We start from the raw sequence: 18,884 nt of genomic DNA, 5'->3' as shown, positions 1-18,884 counted from the left end.
TCACTTCTAGAACCAAATCTGAGGTCTTCCTCCAGGGCCTGCCCGGCCTGGTGCTCCTGGGGTCCAAGGTATCTCAGGGTTTTGTTTGTTTGTTATGCATTTTCAGGAGGTCTGACATATCAGCAGTTGTCCTGCGGGGGTACCCTTGGACATGCAACTGCTTTGAAATTCTTCTCTGGGCCCTGTCAGGCAAATATTATGAACTTCCAAATTCACATATTTTCCCACATACTTACATTTCTCCTTCCTCCCTGATTTACAGGCCTGAAACCATCTTCTAATTCCCCAATAAATTAGTAATTATCGCAATTAACACTAGTCCGTGGCACTTGTCCTTGTTATAATAATGATCCTCGTTTCATCGTTATAAATGTTATTAATAACCCATAACTCCTTTAACTACTGTTCTTGCCAGTCACTGCCACGTGGCTGTTGAAACATTTTTACTCATGTCCTCACCAGAGGGTGACAAGCCTGGGACTAGAAGCCTGTCCTCCAGCCTCCCAGCGAACAGTGTCACCCACAGGCCACAGCCAGCCATCTGGCCAGTGTCTGTGAGCCCAACAGAGCTGCCTCGTGGGCAGTAGGACACCAGGCTGGGACCTCGGCTAGTTTCAGTTAGAAACAATTGCTTATGGGCTGTGCTTCCCTAGATAAGTCATTAGAGAAGTTAGCCTCAGTTTTCTCATCTATATAATGGGGCTGGTAACACCTACCTCAAAGGGTCTTTGTGAAGGATTAAAATGATTAAAATGAGATAACATGGAAAGCCTTTAACATAATGCTGGGCATTCAACACGCACTCACTCGATAAGCACATTATTATTATGATAACTTTAATTGCCTGTTGTGGTACCTGACACGTGGTGGGCGCCAACAAGCGCTCTTGCATTTGGAATCTGCACACTCAGATGCTGCAGGGAGGCGTGCTGGGTCACCCAGGAAGAAAGGCGCTGTTCTGTTCTGCTGCTTTGGCATAAAATGGGTAGAGAATAAAAGATTTTTTCTGGAAGTCTTTGAAAGCTTTCAATAAACTATAGGAAAACTATGTGCTGAATATATGAATGAATAATCGAACTCACTTTCTATGCCTACAAACACCAGCCACTGAAGGAAGAGGGAGCTGGATTTGCGGACAATGGGACATCGAGGTGAAGAAGGTATTTCCCCTCATCACGGCCAGATGGAGGTTGTTAAACCCAACCCGCTGGGGAGTAAGGGAAGTAGCATCTAACGAAGCCAGGCCAGGGGTGACACTATTGAGAAGAATCAGGTCCAGCCTCAACCCTCCAGCGGAAGGAGATCTAGGACTGATCGTGCTGGCTCCGAGGAGGCGGAATTCACAAATGAGGCCAGCTTTGGCCGAGTAAGTAAATGGAGTGTTCTAGCGTCCTGGGGCGGCGGTAACGCAGCTCCACGGTGCGTGGCTGTGAACAACAGAAGTGCGTTCTCTCAAGGTTCTGGGGGCCAGAAGTTCGGAATCAAGGTGTTGGCAGGGCCGCGCTTGCCCTGAAGGCTCTAGGAAGGACCCTGCCCCAGGCCTCTCTCTTGGTCTCTGAGTTGCTGGCAGTCCTGGGTGCTCCGCGTCCGTGGTCCCGTGGCGTTCTCCTCCGTGTGTCTGTCTCTGTGTGCCTCCTCTTCTTATAAGGACACCAGTCATACTGGACTAAGGGGCCACCCCAGCCCACGGGGACCTCATCTTAACTCGATGAGATCTGCAAAGACCCTATGTCCACGTAAGGTCACCTTCTGAAGTTCTGGGAAGAATGTGAATTTGGGGGGCACATGTCCAACCCCATCGGGAGGGAAACTGAAGGAGGGGCTGATGACAAGCCTTACCTCCCCCTGCCTGCCCCTGTACGGGACCCTGGCCCACAAAGTGTCCCCCAGACAAGCCTTGGGGAGGGCAGGACCTTAACACCCCAGCCCCCCAACCCCCCCTCCCTCGCTCACACAGTTCTGCTCAGAAACCGAGGCTGCCCTGGACGCCCTCACTCCCCCCACCTCGCCTGTCAACCTGAGCCACTTACACCCTTGCGCCCCATGGGGCCCCTGCTTCGCCCCACCCTGGACAATGGTCCCAGCCTCCCGGGTCGGGGGCCGAAACCCCTCCATCCAGTGGTAGCCGAGTGACTGCCAATGACCGGCAGGTCCTTGCCCCAAACCTTCAAGGCCCATCTTCTTGGCCTCTGATGCCACAGCCTCTTCCAGGTGGCTGCCTCGCGGGGGTGCCATCTGCACTCTGGGGACCCAGCTGAACCCAGCACTAGCGGTCCTGGGGGCCAGGTTCCCCCCACCCCACTGCACCCCCGGCCCTGGCCTATCCCAGCACCCACTGCGCAGTTCACTTAGCAGCGTTGCCAAGAGGGAGGCGTTCCATTCACTGGCTTTATGCTCCCACTGGTGTGTCTGCCAAGTGGATAATCCCCACTTTAGAGGTGGAGAGACGGAGACGCAGAGCAAATAGCTTATTTCATTTCATCACTTGGCCAATGGATGACAGCCAGGCTTCAAAACCCCCTGACATCAGCCAGCTGGGCTGCCTAGCTCCTTTTCCCACTGAGAACAGATGCACAGGACCCCAGAGGGACATCATGGAGCCCCATCACCAGCCCCCAAGGAGGCCAAAGTCCAGGGCAGAGGTGGGGCAGCACAGCAGGGACAGCGGAGAGTCACTGAGGTCTTCTCTTGCTGCTCAGAGCAAACCTGCAGCTGCCTGTCCCGGATCCAGCCAGACGCCCTCCCCTCAGCTGCAGCCGCTGCAGACCTGTCTCTCAGAGCGCGATCCCTGTCCACGTGGCTCACGGGCCAGACACTCAGGGGTATTTTGAAGCCCCCGCCCGGCCTAGCAGTCCCACCTGGGTGGCCTCAGCTCTAACTCCCCTCCAGCTCCTCAACCCACCTGCCTCTCCACCCAGGGCAGCATCCTAACCCATCGCCCTGCCCCAGATCCCTCCGCATCTGGATTCTGCAGACACTGTCATGGCAGTTTAAGTGTCAATGGCCCCCCGTCACCTGCCGACCATCCCAACTGCTTTGGGAAGCGTCTGGCCTCTGCCTCTGTCCCTGGCATGTCTCCAGTCCTCTCCAGAGGGGACAGAAGCTGCCCTGCCCTGCCCCTCCCATGCACTCTGTAGCTCCTGTGAGCACCTGTGATGCTCCAGTCCCAGGAGAAGGCATGGCCTTGTGGGTTCGGAATCGGCCAGAGGGAATGACCCTGGAGGCCTTGTGGGTTCGGAATCGGCCAGAGGGAATGACCCTGGAGGCAGCCCTGACCAGTGGTGGGCAGGGAGCTGGGGGAGAAGTGCCCCAGCTCCCTCCCCTTGAGTACAGCAGCTGGGAGCCCTGTCGCCCAGTGCAGTAACCTGCTGCTTAAGTCACCTCGCTTGGACTCCCTCCCCACACCCCGCAGGCACTTCCTGCGGTCACACCCCGGTATCATCTCCCAGCTAAACTCCTTTGCTTGAATCCTAGCTCAGGGCCAGCTTCTGGCTTAAATCCAAGCTAGGCCACCTCCCCTCTCCTCTCCCAGCACACCTGTGTCCACACCCACCCGTGCACTCAGGCACCCGCAGGGCCCTGTGCCCCGCAATACCCTGCCCCACAGCTGCAAGTTGAAAGCAGTGGAGCTCTCCAGGATCTCAGTCCTCACTGACACCCCCCATCTAGGTGATTTGCAAGTAACCTAACAGCCTTGAGCCTCAGTTTCCCAAGGCAGCTAGCCCCAGGTGCTGTAGGGATCAGTGAGATGATGGAGTATGAAGGCCACCAGCGGGGAACGGGGCTCCCTCCTCAGTGCGCCCTGCCCCCTTTATACCTCCTGCCGGCATCGGTCCTGATCCCTGTCAGGAGGTGGTGGGCTGAGACTTGCTGTCCCTGTAAGACTGGGACCCCTCGAAGGTACCAGTGTCCCACAGCCTCTAGCATGACACCTGCCATGTGGAGCAAAAGAGCTTTCTCTCACTCTGTTCCCCAGTAACTACTCCCCTGGACACACTTCGGCCTTGTCCACGGAGAGAGGAGCCGGGCTCGGGCTTAGACGAGTGAAAACTTCCGTCCACTATTGCTCTGCAGGAAGGTTCCAGGGTCAGAGGCGCCGCTGGGTCAGAAGTCTGGAAGTAAAAACTTCACCAAACCTGAGAGGGAAAGCCAGAGCACTGATTCCACTCCCGGGCTCGCTGGGACTTCCAGGCGCAAAGGGGAGCGAGGACAAGGGCCTACCCCCGGCTTGTGCCCTTCCTCCTCGTAAGCGGCACCCTGCCTCGTGTGCTGCGTGCAGCACGCTGACTCCTCCTGCACGGAGAGCTGAGCAGCTGACTTAGCGTCTCTGATGCTGTGGGTGTGAAGGTACTAATGAGGATGGGGCTTAGTAATAGAAGCTTTAGGACAAACACACCCTCAGGTGGGGCCGAGGCTCAGCTCCCGGTGGGGGCTGGATTCACCTTGGGTTGGTCTTTATCGAGGTTACCAGGTGAAAAGGGTGTCATCAGGGAGGGCCCTCATCCCACGTGACTGCGTGTCCTTACGCAGGGGAGATGTGGAGACAGGCGTGCAGGGAGAAGGCCTGTGAAGACGGAGGAATTGGGGTGGCGTGTCTACAAGTCAGTGAGCACCCAAGATCGCCAGCAAACCCCCAGAAGCCGGGGGAGAGTCCTGGAACAGTCTCTCCCAGAGCTCTCAGAAGGAACCAGCCCTACCATTTCCTTTCTTTTTTTTAAACAGCACTTTTAGGGGAAAAAAAATTATAAACATTTGTGCTCAGGGCAGAGGCCCTGGATGCTGCGTGGCAAGTGGGTTCTGCCTGGTGCCAGGAGGAGGGGTGGACGACCCTCCCTCTGGTGCATTAGGGAGGGTCCAAGGTGTGGGGACAGGGCTGTGATGGACGCAGGTCCTGAGCTCCTCTGTGCCTCAGTTTCCTCACTCGTTGCGAGATGATCATCATTCCTGCTCTCCCAGGCCTGAGGAGCCGCCGTGTAGACGGACTCAGCAGTGGGGCTGACAAGGGAAATCAGCGAGCTTCAGGCGTGCCTTCTGTGTGCGCGGTCCCGCAGGCGTGGTGCTAAGTCCCAAATGACCTGCGTTTCCTCCCTGGCAGGTTGATGCTCACACTTTCTTGGCAGCAACCCCCCCTCGACCTGACGGGACAGTTCGCTGCTCTCATCCCACTTCTGGTGGGGATTCATGCGCCTGGCCATGGAAATACCGAGGTGTCTGACCCCGCTGGAGATGTCAAGGGTGTTTGGTACACGTGTCACATGACTTTACTAGAACCCGAGATTCTGGTCTCTGCGGATCAGAAGACACCTGGCCCCGTGCCGGGCGCTCACCAGACTCCGTGTTCGCTTCTTAGGAGGGGACGCGGGAGCGAGGGTAACGTGCAGCGCTGCGGGGCCGTGGGAGCCCGTGCCTGGTCCCGGGAACAGAGGGCTGGAGCCGTGTGTGGGGTGTGGGTTTCCTGGGGCCGCCGTCACAAAGCACCACAGACTGGGGACGAGTTGCTTAAAACTACGGAAATGTTTTCCTCTTTTCACAGCCTGGAGGCCAGCGGCCCCACATCAAGGTGTCGGCAGGCTGCTCCCTCTGGGAGCGCATCTTTTCCAGGCCTCCTCCCAGTTTCTGGTGGTTCTGACATCCTTGGTGTCCCTTACAGCATCTGAAGTCCCCCTCTGTCGTCACACGGCATTCTGTGTGTGCACGTGTGTGTGTGTGTGTGTGTGTGTGTATGTCCTCTCCCCTTCTTGTAAGGACACCAGTCATATTGGGTTTAGGGCCTGCCCTGACCCAGTGCGATTCTGTCCTCACTAATTACATGAAGTGCACGTGATGGGGGCCTGAGAGAGGAGAGAATGACTCCAGGAATGATGAATGGGCTGCTGCCCTCTGGGGCCAGGGAGCTCAGATTCAGGCATGCTGACAGAGTTGCCCATCCAAGGAGATGTGTGGGGGCAGCGGGGCTACGGGCCTGAGCCTGCCAGTGGCTGGCAGGTGTGTCCCAGGTATGCCATGCAGCCTCTGAGCTGGAGGGCAAGTGACTGGATGGGACCTAGCCACCCATTTTGCAGGAAGCAGAGTGACAGTCTGTGATGTTGGCCCTACTTGACCCTGGTGGAAGCCAAGTCTTCTGCACCAGCGTCCCAGGCTCTAGACGGCGCCATTCCCGACCTCCAGCCACTACTCTAGACTGAGGGGCACTGTGCCAGGTAAGACAAGGTGGGGTACTGGGAGGACAGCAGGCTCTGGAGTCGTGAAGCCTGGAGGGTGAGTTCTGTCTCCATCCCACAGCTGGCTCACCATGCAACTCACCATCCAGGCTGGGATGCATCTGAGAGTCAAACAGGGAACTATTAAATGTCACTCAGGGTGACAGGCATAAACGGGACGGTACCAGGCTCCGTCCCATGTGTGGATACACCACCTGCAGCCTGTGAAATTTTCTGAACCTCTTTGAGCCTCAGTGCTCTTATCTGTAAGATGGGGGTAATTTCAGGGGATCAAATGAAATAAAGGATGCCTTCTAGAGAGGATGGGAGGAAGGCTCTCAAATGGTGCCCCCAACAGTAACACTAATGGAAAGTCCAATTCCAGAGCAACAAGACTGAGGGAAAAGGAAGGAGAGCAAAACCAAGCGATGGATCACCCAGCTGTCTGCCACGCCCCATGGAAGGTGGCCGTTTGCTGGGGTATGTGGGATGTTTTATAGGCCGTCCAGTGGGCCCACTGGGCCCCAGAACATTCCAATCAATGGAGAACGGAGCCATGTTGATTTGCTGGCTCCTTCCTGAATCCTGTTTCTAGTTGGTCCAAGTTCATTTGATGAAGTAACTCACTCTCCCGGACTTCTGCGTTGTGTTACTCAACCCCTTGGTCAGCCACTGGGGAGGCTGGATCTGTGCTCGAGGTGCAAAGCTTCACTCAGAAGCCAGAAGAGGCAGGAGCACCTGGGACCCCCATGGGCCCAGAGGGTTGGACGTGCTCCTGGAGCCACCGCAGCCCCTGCCCTCCCTCCCCCCACCTCATGGCAGGCATGTGAAGGAGGCTGTGCTCTAGGCTGGCCCTCACTTCCAGGCCAGTTAAGCCGGGGGGGCCTGCAACTGGGCCTCTCCACTGAGCAAGTAGCCAAGGTCAGAGGAGCTGAGTGGCTCCAAGGGTAACCATGGTTGGCTGGATAATTTCCATTTTACATCCGAAGAAACAGAAGCTAGGACGTGTTGAATAACTTTCCTAAGATTTGAGGCTGTTAAAGGGTGGACCCAAGTGTCAAACCCAGATATCCAAGCTCCAGTCCAGGCCCCCTGTCCACTTAACCACAGTGCAAGTAAAGAGAAATGTGGACGCTGGAATTAATTGCAGACACTGCTCTTTTCTGTGGCCATTATTAATAGCCTACCTTTTGGATAGTGGGTTGTTTCCCACTTTTAGCATTCATTCATTCATCCATCCCTTCACTCACTCATTCATTGCTAAGTACCTACTTGGCTCCAGGCACCCCATGCCTTCCTTCAACATCCATCTACTGTGCTCTGCCCACAAGCCAGACTCAGAGTCAGCTCAGGCTCCAACAGGGAAGCAAGCAAGTCCCTGCATTATGGGACAGAATGCCCCCCGTGCTAAGTAAGCTCTTCATGGTGAGTCTCCAGAGGGAGGAGTAAAGAATTGATGTGTAGACTGCTGGTGGGAATGTAAATTGGTGTGGCCACTATGGAAACCAGTATTCAGGTTCCCTAAACTGAGGTGAGAAGCCCCATAAAAAAACCCAGCAGTACCCCAAGGCAGGGCCACTGCTCTCCAGCCAGCACCATCCGGTTCCCTGGCCCAATGGCTTTATCTCACTTTTTGCCTCTGAAACGGCTAACTTCTAGGAAAATGGAGCTCACTCCCGATTGGTCCATTTCCCTCACTCCTGATTGGTTATTTCTCTCCCTCCTGATTGGTCTGTTTCCCTCACTCTTGATTGGTTATTTCTCTCACTCCTGATTGGGCCATTTCTACAAAGCTTGTTCCTAATTAGTCAACTTTTGTTATACCTTATTTGCATATGATGTTGCAAAATGTAAACTGGCAGCCTATAAAAGCCTGTGTAAACCTACAGAAGCGCTCCAGAGCTTGGAATGTTAACTCATCTAAGCTTGCTGGTGTAATAAACCTGAGTTCTCCAACTCTTCCAGCGCTGCTTGGTTTCTCGCCCAGATCCAGTTTGCTGTCACAACTGAGCTGTAACACATTTTTCTGCAACATAACAACTAACAATAGAGCATATGATTCAGCAATCCCACTCCTGGGCATATATCTTGAGAAAACTCTAATTTGAAAAGATACATGCATCCCAATGTTCATAGCAGCACTATTTACAATAACCAAGACATGGAAGCAACCCAAATGTCCATCGACAGATGACTGGATAAAGAATACATGGTATATATATATATATACATACACACAATGAAATACTACTCAGCCATAAAAAAGAATGAAATAGTGCCATTTGCAGCAACATCGATGGACCTAGAGATTATCATAGTAAGTGAAGTCGGACAGAGACAAATATCATATGGTATCACTTAGATGTGGAATCTTAAAAAATGATACAAAGGAACTTATTTATGAAACAGGAACAGACTCAGACATAGAAAACAAACTTTTAGTAACCAAAGAGGAAAGGGAGGGTAGGGATAAAATAGAAGTTTGGGATTAACAGATACAAACTACTATATAAAAAATAGGTAAACAACAAGGTCTTATTGTATAGCACAGGGAACTGTATTCAATATCTTGTGATATAATGAAAAAGAATCTGAAAGAGAATATATATATGTACGTATATATGTGTATCACTTTGCTGTACACCTGAAACTAACACAACATTGTAAATCAACTATACTTCAATTTAAAAAAAAAGAATTTATGTGTAGAAATTAGAGGAAGTTCCTAGAAAATGTGGCATTTGAAGTGAATCTTGGAGGATGAAGAGGGTTTTAAAAGGTGGGTTACGGGGGAAAGGGCATTCCAGACCGAGGGCCCGGCATGGGCAAAGGGAGGGTGGTCTGCTGTGCGGGACGCATTTAGGCAGCAGCACAGGACTCCTCGTAAGTTTTTTTCCTTCACATAACCAGTTTCCTCACTGTCAGAGAGCAGCCAGCCCCTGGCCTTCCTTGCTCGCTCAGGATTTAGGTAACTTTGAAAACGACAGAGGGGCATGTAAATGATCACCACTGTAACTTAATTAAATGACAGAAACTTGCAAAAGGTACTTAAACATCTCAACAGCTGCTATCCCCCAGTCAGCATCTGCCTGATTCTGCAGGTCACAGACAACCCGAATATCCTCTCCATTGATTAAATTACATACATGGACGATGAAATTATTATGAAATTTTACTAAGAGGCCAGTGAAATTTACAGAGATTACAAACAGGAACCCTCTCACTTGCATGCTCCCTCTGGCTCTGGGAACACTGATCCCTAGGCAGTCCACTTTACCTGCAGTCCACTTTACCTGGCTGGTGTCCAGGCCAGCAAAAGCACTAGGTAGTGGGGACACCATCCTAAACTGGGGCAAGCCTAGAGTGGAAGGAGCTAGAGTCAGCCTTTTCGTTTTACATTTGGTGAGCCCTGCTTCTTTCTGGCTGGTGCTAGACAGGCATTTAGGGCATGTTAGTTTTGTGAGTTTTTAACAAAGCTCACACAGTAACCAGGGATTCCTCACTGAGTGTTTCCTACAGGCAAGGTGCTGGTGCCAGGGAGGAGAGGCCTCTAGGGTTTGGGGGGGCCAAAGAGACACACACATAAAGCCACTGGTGGCAAATGCTCTGATTCGGAGGCCAGAACAACATTGGGGCCCCAACCTGAAAAAAAAATTCCAACAACTTCTGCTGCCAGTAGAAGCAAAAGGCAGCATGTTGGCATATGCTGAAAGGGGCATTGGTTGCCTGTGTACCTGGCTATTTTTTGTGTTGCAGAGGAATATGAAGTTATAATGATTGATCAGTTTAAACGTTTAACGTGTACTTTGAGTAGATTGCACCATTTCTCCCCAGCATCCCTCAAACATACTAGGATGCGCCCAATACCGCACAGAGCATTCCGACGTTAATGGATGAGGATGATAACTCCACGAGCGTAATATCGACTCCAGAACATTAACCTCCTGGCTGTGGGGCTGGGAGTTTTGAAATGCGATCTCCGCAGCTGTAGTTGTAATTGTTTTATGTCACATTGACCGGGCATGTTTACGATTTTTAACAACAGCCTTAAAAAGTCCAGTGACATCTGTTGAGAGTTTAATTGTGAGTGTAAAAAAAAAAAAAACCATTAAAGGAACAGTCAGGAGATCAATTTTCATACTGTTTAAACAACACGGTGGCCATCAGGCGGTGGGGGAATCTGGCGACACGACTAATTTAATCTTCCAAGTCGCAGCGTTAGTGTACAGCGGGCAGGGGGTGGGGGGTGGAAGACAATTTAAATAAAGTAGGAGAGGAAGGCGGGCGGAGGCAGGAAAGAGGGAGCAGGGGCAAAGAGGGATCGACGAAAGCCAGAGAAAAGAAATGGAAAAGTGGACATTTCCCTTCCCACCGGAAAGTATCTACAAGCCCGGCCTTAGGCTGAGCGTCCCGTTTTCCTCGGGTTTGGTTGGGCGCCGGGGCGGAGAAGAGGAGAAGCGCCCGCCCGAGCGGCCCGGGGGCAGTGGCCCAAGACGCGGGCCGGCGAGTTTGCGCCCCTTCGCGCCACCACTTTTGTTCTGCGCTCGGGGCGCCGGGCCGCGGCGGGACGGCAGTGCGCACGCGCGGGCGGGGCGGGGGCGGGGCGGGCGGCGGGCTCGGGCACCGCCCCCCGCCGCCCCGGCCCGCTCCATCCGGGCACTGCCGAATTAGCATCGTGCCGAGGCACAACTTTGCCGAGGCCCAGCGAGATCCAGGCGCGCGCGCCGGAGGAAATATAGTCCCTGCCGGCGGGCGGCGGAGGAGCGGGAGCGCGCGGGGCTGCGCGGGGCTCCCGGCGCCGGGGGGCCGTGCGCCGGGCCGCGCCGGCAGCCCGGGGACCCGGCGCAACTTGCCGGGCAGCCTGAGGAGTTGGGGCGGCCGCGGGCTCGGCGCCGCGGAGCCCGGCTGCTTTTCTTACCTCCTCACCAGACCCTCCCTCCCTTTCGGCCTTGGGGGAGGGGGCTCGTGTCCCCCCCTCCCCCGAGACCTGGTCCGCCCCCGGCCGCCCCCGTCCCCGCGGAGCCGCGCAACTTCCCGGGAGCCTGGGCCAAAGTGAGCGCAAAGTGCTGCCCAAGTTGCAGGGATGGAGCTGCAGAGCCGGCCCGAGGCGCTCTCCGTGGAACTCGCGCGCCACCAGGTAGGAGGTCGGGGGCTGGGGGCCCGGGGTTGCGGTTCCAGGCACCGGAGCCCGGTGTCCTCCTCGTCGTCGCAGGGTCTGCAGGGCTGGAGGGCCCTTCCTTGAGCCTGCCTCAGAGGTGAAGGGAGTATGTACATGCACGGACCCCCCTCTGGGCGTCCCCTCTGTCGCCTTGTCCTGCAATCCTGCACAGTTTGGGGGGTTGGAGGCCCGTGGGACCCGAGCCCGGCATCTTCTCTTTCTCGAGCGGGGCCTGCAGGGCGAGGGTACCGGGAAGGGTCCCCTTCGTGAGCCTGCCCGGGGTGCGTGTGAGAGTGTGTGCGCCGACCCCCTCCAGCCCCCACCCTCCGTGCAATCCTGCACAGTTTGCAAAAGTAGTTTTGGCGATTGTTGCTCGGGCGAGCAGCGGCGTGGCGGCCGGAGCCCGAGCGGTATTGCGGCTTGTGCGTGTGTGTGTTGGGGAGATTAGGACGCGACTTGAATATTTATGAGCTTTGCTCGACACGGACTCGCCGTGTTTACTTGGCTCTTTGTTCCTCCCCCCTCCCCCGGCACACACTCACACTCACTCGCACACGCACCCCGGCCTGCAAACTTGCACGGCTCGGGGCGCGCCGCCGGGTGGCCTCGGCCCCCGCCCCGCCCCGCGAGCTGCCCCGATGAGGCGGCAGCCACAGGTAAGCGGCCCCGCGCGGCTCTGCCCGGCCGCCGCGCGTGCGGGACGCGGCCCAGGGAACTTGGGGCGCGCGGCCGGCGGCCCGGGCTGGGGGCTGCGGCCCGTGGGGCTCCGGGCGCACTTGACCCCCGCGGCGGCCGGCCTGAGCCCGCTACCCCGTGTTTCCGCAGAACGGCGACCTCAAGAAACAGCTCCACGAGAGGCAGACGCGGATCGCCGCGCTCAGCGACAAACAAGTAAGCGAGCTGGAGCCTGTCCCCCGCCCCTGGCCCGGGGTGGGGAGGAGGGGTCGTCGGGCACTTTGGCAGCACCCTAAAAAGTGCTGGCCTTGGCGCCGCGCGCCCAGACTCCCGAAAGTCTCTCCAGTCCTCAAAGTTACCTTTTCTGGAAAGAAAGAGCCGGGTTCTTGGAGGCCGAGGGGGTAGAGCGCGGTTCCCGCAGTGGCCGAAAGAGAGAAGCTGCACTTAAAAGGCGGCGAGCAGCCCGGCGTCCATTTTGAGTTGGTGGACATGTTTTTGGAATGTGGAAATTTCTCCCGGCTCAGTGTCCCCCGCTTCACACGGGTATGAGGGTGGGGGGAGAGGGAGTGGTAATTCGGGCCTGGACACCAAACTACTTGGAAGCGATTTCTGGGTTCCGTTGCAAATCTTATTTAAAGAATTGTTCCTCCGGGCCCCCCTCCCCTCCACTTCTCCAGCATCACTTTTATTCTTGGAACCTGACGCCAGCTCCCTGGGAACAAAAGAAAGGCGCCCCAAGGACCCCCCAGTTTTGCCCCAACTTTGGTCTCTGGGCGTCAGGTTTAGATTGGGACACGCGAGAAGCTTCTCGCGGTGGGGGGCTCTGCTGCAGACCCCCTCCCGGCCCCTTGGCGAGGAAAAGTTGTCCATTGTGACTTAGTTGCGCTGAGCTCAGCGGTAGGGGTTTCAGCACCACGAACAGATGCCGCCGCCGGAGCGCGGCCGGCCGCGCGCCCCCGCCCCCTCCCTCCCTGCCGCTCTCGCCCCTCCCCCTCCGCCCCTCCCCCCGCGCTCCTACCCCGCACACGCACTCCCGCCCCTTCCCCGAGCCGCCCGGAGCCGAGAACTTTGAGCGGCGCAGCCAATGGCGCTCTCGGGGCTCCGAGGCTGGCGGGGGCGGGGGCGCCGGCGCCCTCCCCGCTGCCCTCTCCCCTCCCTCCGCCAGCCCCGCGGGCCCGCCCCCGCCCCGCCGCGCCCCCAGGCCATCGATCGCGCTTCCTTCGGAATGCCGGCCGCCGCCGTCAGCACCAAACTTGGACAGCGCCCGCCCCCGCCCCCGCCCCCGACCGGGCGGCCGATCTGTCCCCTTCCTCCTCCAACTCCAGGCCGCCCCGGCCTGATCAGAAGCCCCCTACCCCGAGGGAATGTCGTTGCGAGGAGAGACGTGGACGAGACTGGAGGGGATGGCGGCGAACCTGGCGAGGGAGAACTCGGAGGCCGGGTGTTCATTTCGAGTCTTTAAAGTTGAAAAGTGGTGGGAGGGGGTGTGCGAAAGAGGAGGGGGCCGGGGGTTACGGAAAGAAAGATGGCTGTTCCCGCGGGTCTGCGCCTGGTCGGGGGCGCCCGGCTGGACGGGAGGGTTGGGACGAATGCTTATTAACCCCTTTCTGGCGGTGCCGCGGCCCCCTCCCCGGCCGCGCGCGCCCGCCCGGCCCGCGCCCCCGTCCAGGAGTGGAAGCTTCCATTCCCGCCGGAGGGGGGCCCGGCGCGCGGCCCCGGCGAAGTCGGGGAGTTCGCGGGGGGAGGGGACCCAGGCCCGGCATTACCATTTTGATTGCTTTGATGCCATTTTTGGAGGGGGAGGGGTTAGAAGACCCTTCTCCGCTGAGCACAAAGATGTTTAATCACTGTGTAGAATCGAATCGGATACTTTCTTTAAAAAGGAAAAAATCCACCACCAAATCTGGTACAGTGTTATAGCTGAGGGTTACTAAGCCCTTTTTTCATCGGGTAAAACGGCAAGTTGTTGACTCTTACGCTCCTAGTAGAAGATTTAAAAGAGAGAGCGAGAAAATCCAATAATCCAGCAGCTTTTATCGCAACAATGTCTCTTTATGTGTGATTCTTCGTGGCAATAGTTTTACTATTTGGAGTGGCTTTTCGGAGCTTAGGTTTGATCATTCCTGTATTTTAGCAACTATTTCAAGGCTGTTTAAATTTTTATGGTGATAGTAAATGAGTAGCTATTTATTATCTGTCATGCCTGAATTTAGATGAGGCTGAAGAGAGAATCGTTTGAAAATCGTGCTTGAAGGTTGTGGTGCCGCTTGGGGAAGGAACTACCCTACTCCCGACTGCCTTCGCCTTTAAATTTGAACTCGGGGAAGGATGCTTGTGAACGGAATGTACCTCCATCTTTTTGTGTGTGTGAGAGTGTATGTTTAAGAAGAAAGAAAGAAAACAACAAAAACTTTTGTTCTCTGGCCTTTAAAAATATTTCTCTTTTAAATGACTGAAAATAACATCTGGTAAGCAGCCAGGGTTTGTCCTGACTGTTGGAACTAGTGTTTGCCAGTGTAAGTGTGTTGTTTTTCCTTTTTCCTTTGTGGCATTTTATATAGCAAGGGCTCATAAAAGCGGGAGGGAGGGGCTGGGGCCGTGAGGCAGCATGCTAATAAAGCAGCCCTGTCTCTTCCAGGCTCTGCGGTGAAATCTTCCAGAGGTCACCTATAAAACGAGTTGGGTAGACTTAACATTTACTTGTCTCTCTCTCGTTGGGAGAGTTTGGTGGTGATTGGCAGCTTGGCTGGGGAAAGGTCACTGAGTAAGCTCTCTGAGGTGATGGGGGCTGCCCCCAGGGTCTTGAAGAGGAGTCGTGGGCTCTGCTCTGTCGCCCCAGCACCTGCCTATGAGGAGCTGAAATGTAGGGTCAGGAATGAAGGAGCCAGTATTTCAGAGTTTGTTTTTAACTCAGCGTAAAAGTAAAGGTAGTGTCCCTTTGGAGACTTGCCTGGGGAGAAACACCATCTTCACCTCTGGAGATGTGTTTTTGTGCTGCTCCCACTTGGAATATGGGATGGAAAGGTCAAGTTTCAATTAAAAGTGCACATGTGGATGATGAGCTGGGTAGTAAAATGAACGGACGACCCCATCATCCACATTTGTTAGAAATACAATAGCAGTGAGTAATATCTTTTGCTGCCCTGCCATCAATCTCCCATATGTGCCCTTGGCACTGGAATTTTTTTAGTTACTTCTAGAAACATGGACAAGTGCTTAAAGACGCTTATCAAGGACTCTAGAAGTAGATAGGCTGTTTGTTGGTCAGACGCAGAAAGACACAAACTGTGTAACTGGCCGGAGTTTCTCCCACTGTTGGTGGCCTAGGGGATAAACTGGAAACCAGCTTCTATAGGACCTTGCTATGCAAAAACAGAGTTTATATTTTTTCCTTTAAAAAAAAAAAGGGAGATACGGGGCAGTTGGTCAGAGCTGCATTGTGGCCCAGCCCACTGTGGCCAGGCTGCATTCCCAGGTGTGACCGCACCTCACCACTGGGTTGTGATCTCAGTGGAGGATGGACCCCCTTGTCTTAAACAAGATATGATGTGTGAAGACTCCATTAGTTGCTCCAGTGGTTTTACGCCATGAATTTGTAGCACATGCAGAGAGGCAGTAACATTTTTATTTAAATTGTCAAGCAACAAGCACTTCCATGTAAATAACAGACCCATCATAAATACTGAAAGGTTTTTGCCTCCCTCTTTGGATTTCTCACGACAACATTTAGATGCCATGTGAAGCAGGCATCTTCAGACCTGAACTTCAGGCGAGTTCAGCTTCACCACAGAGTGAGAAGAGCCTTCTGTGAGAGCTGCAGGCCACGCTGGTGTGTGGAAGACACACACACACACACACACACACACACACACACACACACACACACACACGCCCTAGAGTGAACTTGGGGCCTTGCGTGCTGCTCAATCTGTTGATTTGATGGACTCTGGATTCCGAAGGGCTGTCCTCAAGTGCAGCAATAAAAATATGTCATCTTGAAAGGTATTATGAATGTGACAGTCACCCAGGCGCTGAATCATGTCTTCACTGTGATTCACTAGCTACGTTGGCCACCAGAGGGATTCCACGGTGGAAGTATCCACCAAACAAAACCGCAGGGTGGATTTATCCTGGAAGCTCCCCAGTTGTCTCGGTCCTTCGGTTGAGAGGGTGTTCCATTTTCCAAGTTCTCCCCCCAAGCCTGCTCTCAATCAGGAGGGGAAATTTTAATCTTCCTGACCTGAAGTTCAAGTTCTCACTCTTAAAGCACCAGCATTACACGTGAAAGAGAAAGCAAGTGCTGCTTCTCAAAGCTCCATGGCTCATGTTCTGGAAAAGAGCTTGGGGTTGAGACAGCAGAGGCACAGTCCTGGCTGTGCCCGCTGTCACCTGCTCGGCCTTGACCCCTCACTCCCCGTCGTCCAGCCAGAGTCTCCCAGACCCACACTTTTACCTGAGCCGTGTTCCTGGGGCCCCTCTTCCCCTCCCTCTGTCTGCACCTCAGGTCCCTCCTACCATCATCTCTTAGCTGAAAGATTACAGTAGCCTCCTCCCTGCAGCCACTTTAAAAAACAGCTTTATTGCAATATAATTCATATATCACATAATTCACCCATGTAAAGTGTACAGTTTAATATTTTTTGTATGTGCACCAATATTTGCAAGTGTCACCACCATCAATTTTAGAATATTTTCATCATCTCAGAAACCCTTTGGGTCTCATCCCCTACTCTCCCCAGGCCCTAAGCCACCACTAATCTACTTTCTGTCTCCATAAATCTACTTTCTGTCTCTGTAGAGTTACCATTCTGAACTTTCTCATGACTGGAATCATGTCATATGTGGTCTTGTATAACAGGCTTCTTCCACTTAGCGTAACGTTTCAAGGTTCCTCCAAGTTGTAGTGCAGGTCGGTACTTGATTGCTCATGTCTGAATGACCCTCCGCGGTGTGGGTGGACCACATTTGGTATCCCTTCACCAGCTGATGGACCCTTGGGTTGTTTCCACCATTTGGCTCTTGTGAACAGTGAACTGCATCTCCTCTTGCCCCCTCTGGTACATTCCCCACCAGAGTAAGAGTCTGAACACTTGAATGAGGTCACGGCGCTCCCTTGCTTGAGACCTTCTGGTGGTTTTCCACCGCTCTCTGCAGGGGTGGCGCTGCCCCCGAAGTGCGCTCCTCGGCTGCTCTCCAGCAGGCCCTCCGGTGCCGCGAACATGCTCCTGCCCTGGAGACTGCTGACCACCAGCTGGCCTCACCTTTTCGTAGAAGTCCGCTGTCTCTGCTGGACTGCGCTCCTTGAAGGGCAGGGCCGCGCTGCTCTGCTCCCTTCCCCCGCCAGGTTCTGAGAGCCCTGCCCTGTCTGGGCTGAATGCATCCTTGCTGAGCAGCAGGTGACTGCAGCATGGTGAGTGTGCGGGTTAGCCGTGCTGTGCAGGATGGTCCTAGACGAGTCCCTGGTGTCGTCCTTTGCCACAGGCTTACAGTGAACAGATTTTTAAAATTATACATGTGAATTGAGCGGACACAGAGCTCCATTTCAAAAGCAGCTCCCTGTTCTTGGAATCCTCACAGGAGAGTGAGGTATAGATGACCACATGTCAAGGAGATTCCAGGAAAGTTGTGTGACAGCTATGCTGTGTGGGCCCCTGGAGGTGGCAGACAGCTTCCTGGGGGAGACAGGACAGGGGTCCTCTAGGAGCCAGAGCAAGGAAGGGCCAGGTTTGTGCAGAGGGCTCAGAAACGGCCTGGGGCTTCTGGGGCTCTGGAGCTGAGGGCAGATGAGAAGGGAGGAGAGTGAGGGAGGCCTGAGCTCGCTGGCTGCTCGGCCTGGCCATGTGAGCTCCTCGATGCCCGTCACCTGCTGGGGGGGCTCTTGCAGGGATGAGGGCACCATGCATGACGTGGGAGAGGGGGCTGCTGGACCCAGGGCTCCAGGTGGCCGATACCTAACAGACCGGTGAGGGCAGGGGCTGTGTGTGACCCCCCACTCCTGCCTTCCCCAGAGCTTCTTGGGGCTGAGGAATTAGTGGGGGACACTTCTGGAAGCCCCAAAAGATGACTCAGTGGGCAACTTTGCTCCGTTGATTTAAAAAAAGTGTATGTGTACATATACACATATTTACATTTGTCATTTACATTTTTATAATTGATTTTATTTCAACTGTTTATGAACTGTATAATAACAAACGGTAAGTGCCCTTGACCCTTGAACCACGTGGGAGTTAGGGGAGGTGACCCTCCGTGCAGACGCCGTGTAACTTGTAGCTGGACCTCCATCCACGTAAGGCAGGTCCTCCGAATCTGCGGGTCTGGCCAGCTGCGGATCACGAGCTGCTCTTGCACTGACTATGGAAAACCTCTGTGTGGAAGTGGGCCCGCGTGGAAGTGGACCTGTGCAGTTCAAACCCACGTTGTTCGAGGGTCAGTTGTGTATTGATGTATGCTGATAAATATGCATGAAGTCTACGCACTGTATATAAAGTCAGTTGATACCTTGTCCAGGATTATATTACTAAAATGAGAGGAAGGATTTGTTGAAGTAAGAAAAAGAATTACCATCCTCCTGCTAAAATGAAATCTTCCCGAGGAAGGCGGTGATTAATATTCTTCCTATTATTCCTGTAACACTGAGGAGATAAGGGAGAATTCCACCTGTAACAAAGTTTTTATTGTAAAAGCAGCGCATGCTTGTTGGAGAAAAAATTCCTAGCACAGCCGTGAAAGTCATGAAGCGTGAGCCCCTCTCACTGCTCATCCTGGCACGTGGTTCTGAGGTGTGTTCACAGGGTGTGTCCTGTGCACACGAGCATTTATAACATGGATAAGCATGCTTGGTGGATACACTA

At 54.3% G+C, this 18,884-nt stretch overlaps 1 protein-coding gene across 1 annotated transcript in view; it reads left to right on the top strand.

Moving 5' to 3' along the window:
* Window positions 1–11,193: 11,193 nt before the first annotated feature.
* The window catches only part of PHF21B (PHD finger protein 21B), an 85,397-nt gene continuing 77,706 nt past the window's right edge, over window positions 11,194–18,884 (top strand). Inside the window, exons 1-2 of the mRNA XM_074375696.1 lie at window positions 11,194–11,337; window positions 12,184–12,249. Of these exons, the coding sequence (XP_074231797.1) occupies window positions 11,284–11,337; window positions 12,184–12,249 (120 nt within the window). The 5' untranslated portion in view covers window positions 11,194–11,283. The remainder of the gene's footprint in view (window positions 11,338–12,183; window positions 12,250–18,884) is intronic.

The sequence above is a fragment of the Camelus bactrianus genome, chromosome 12 (genome assembly GCF_048773025.1).
Source record: "Camelus bactrianus isolate YW-2024 breed Bactrian camel chromosome 12, ASM4877302v1, whole genome shotgun sequence".
In the NCBI taxonomy this organism is placed as follows: Eukaryota; Metazoa; Chordata; class Mammalia; order Artiodactyla; family Camelidae; genus Camelus; species Camelus bactrianus.
Note: the sequence above shows the minus strand (reverse complement) of the source record. Positions and strands in the feature narration are given on the sequence as shown.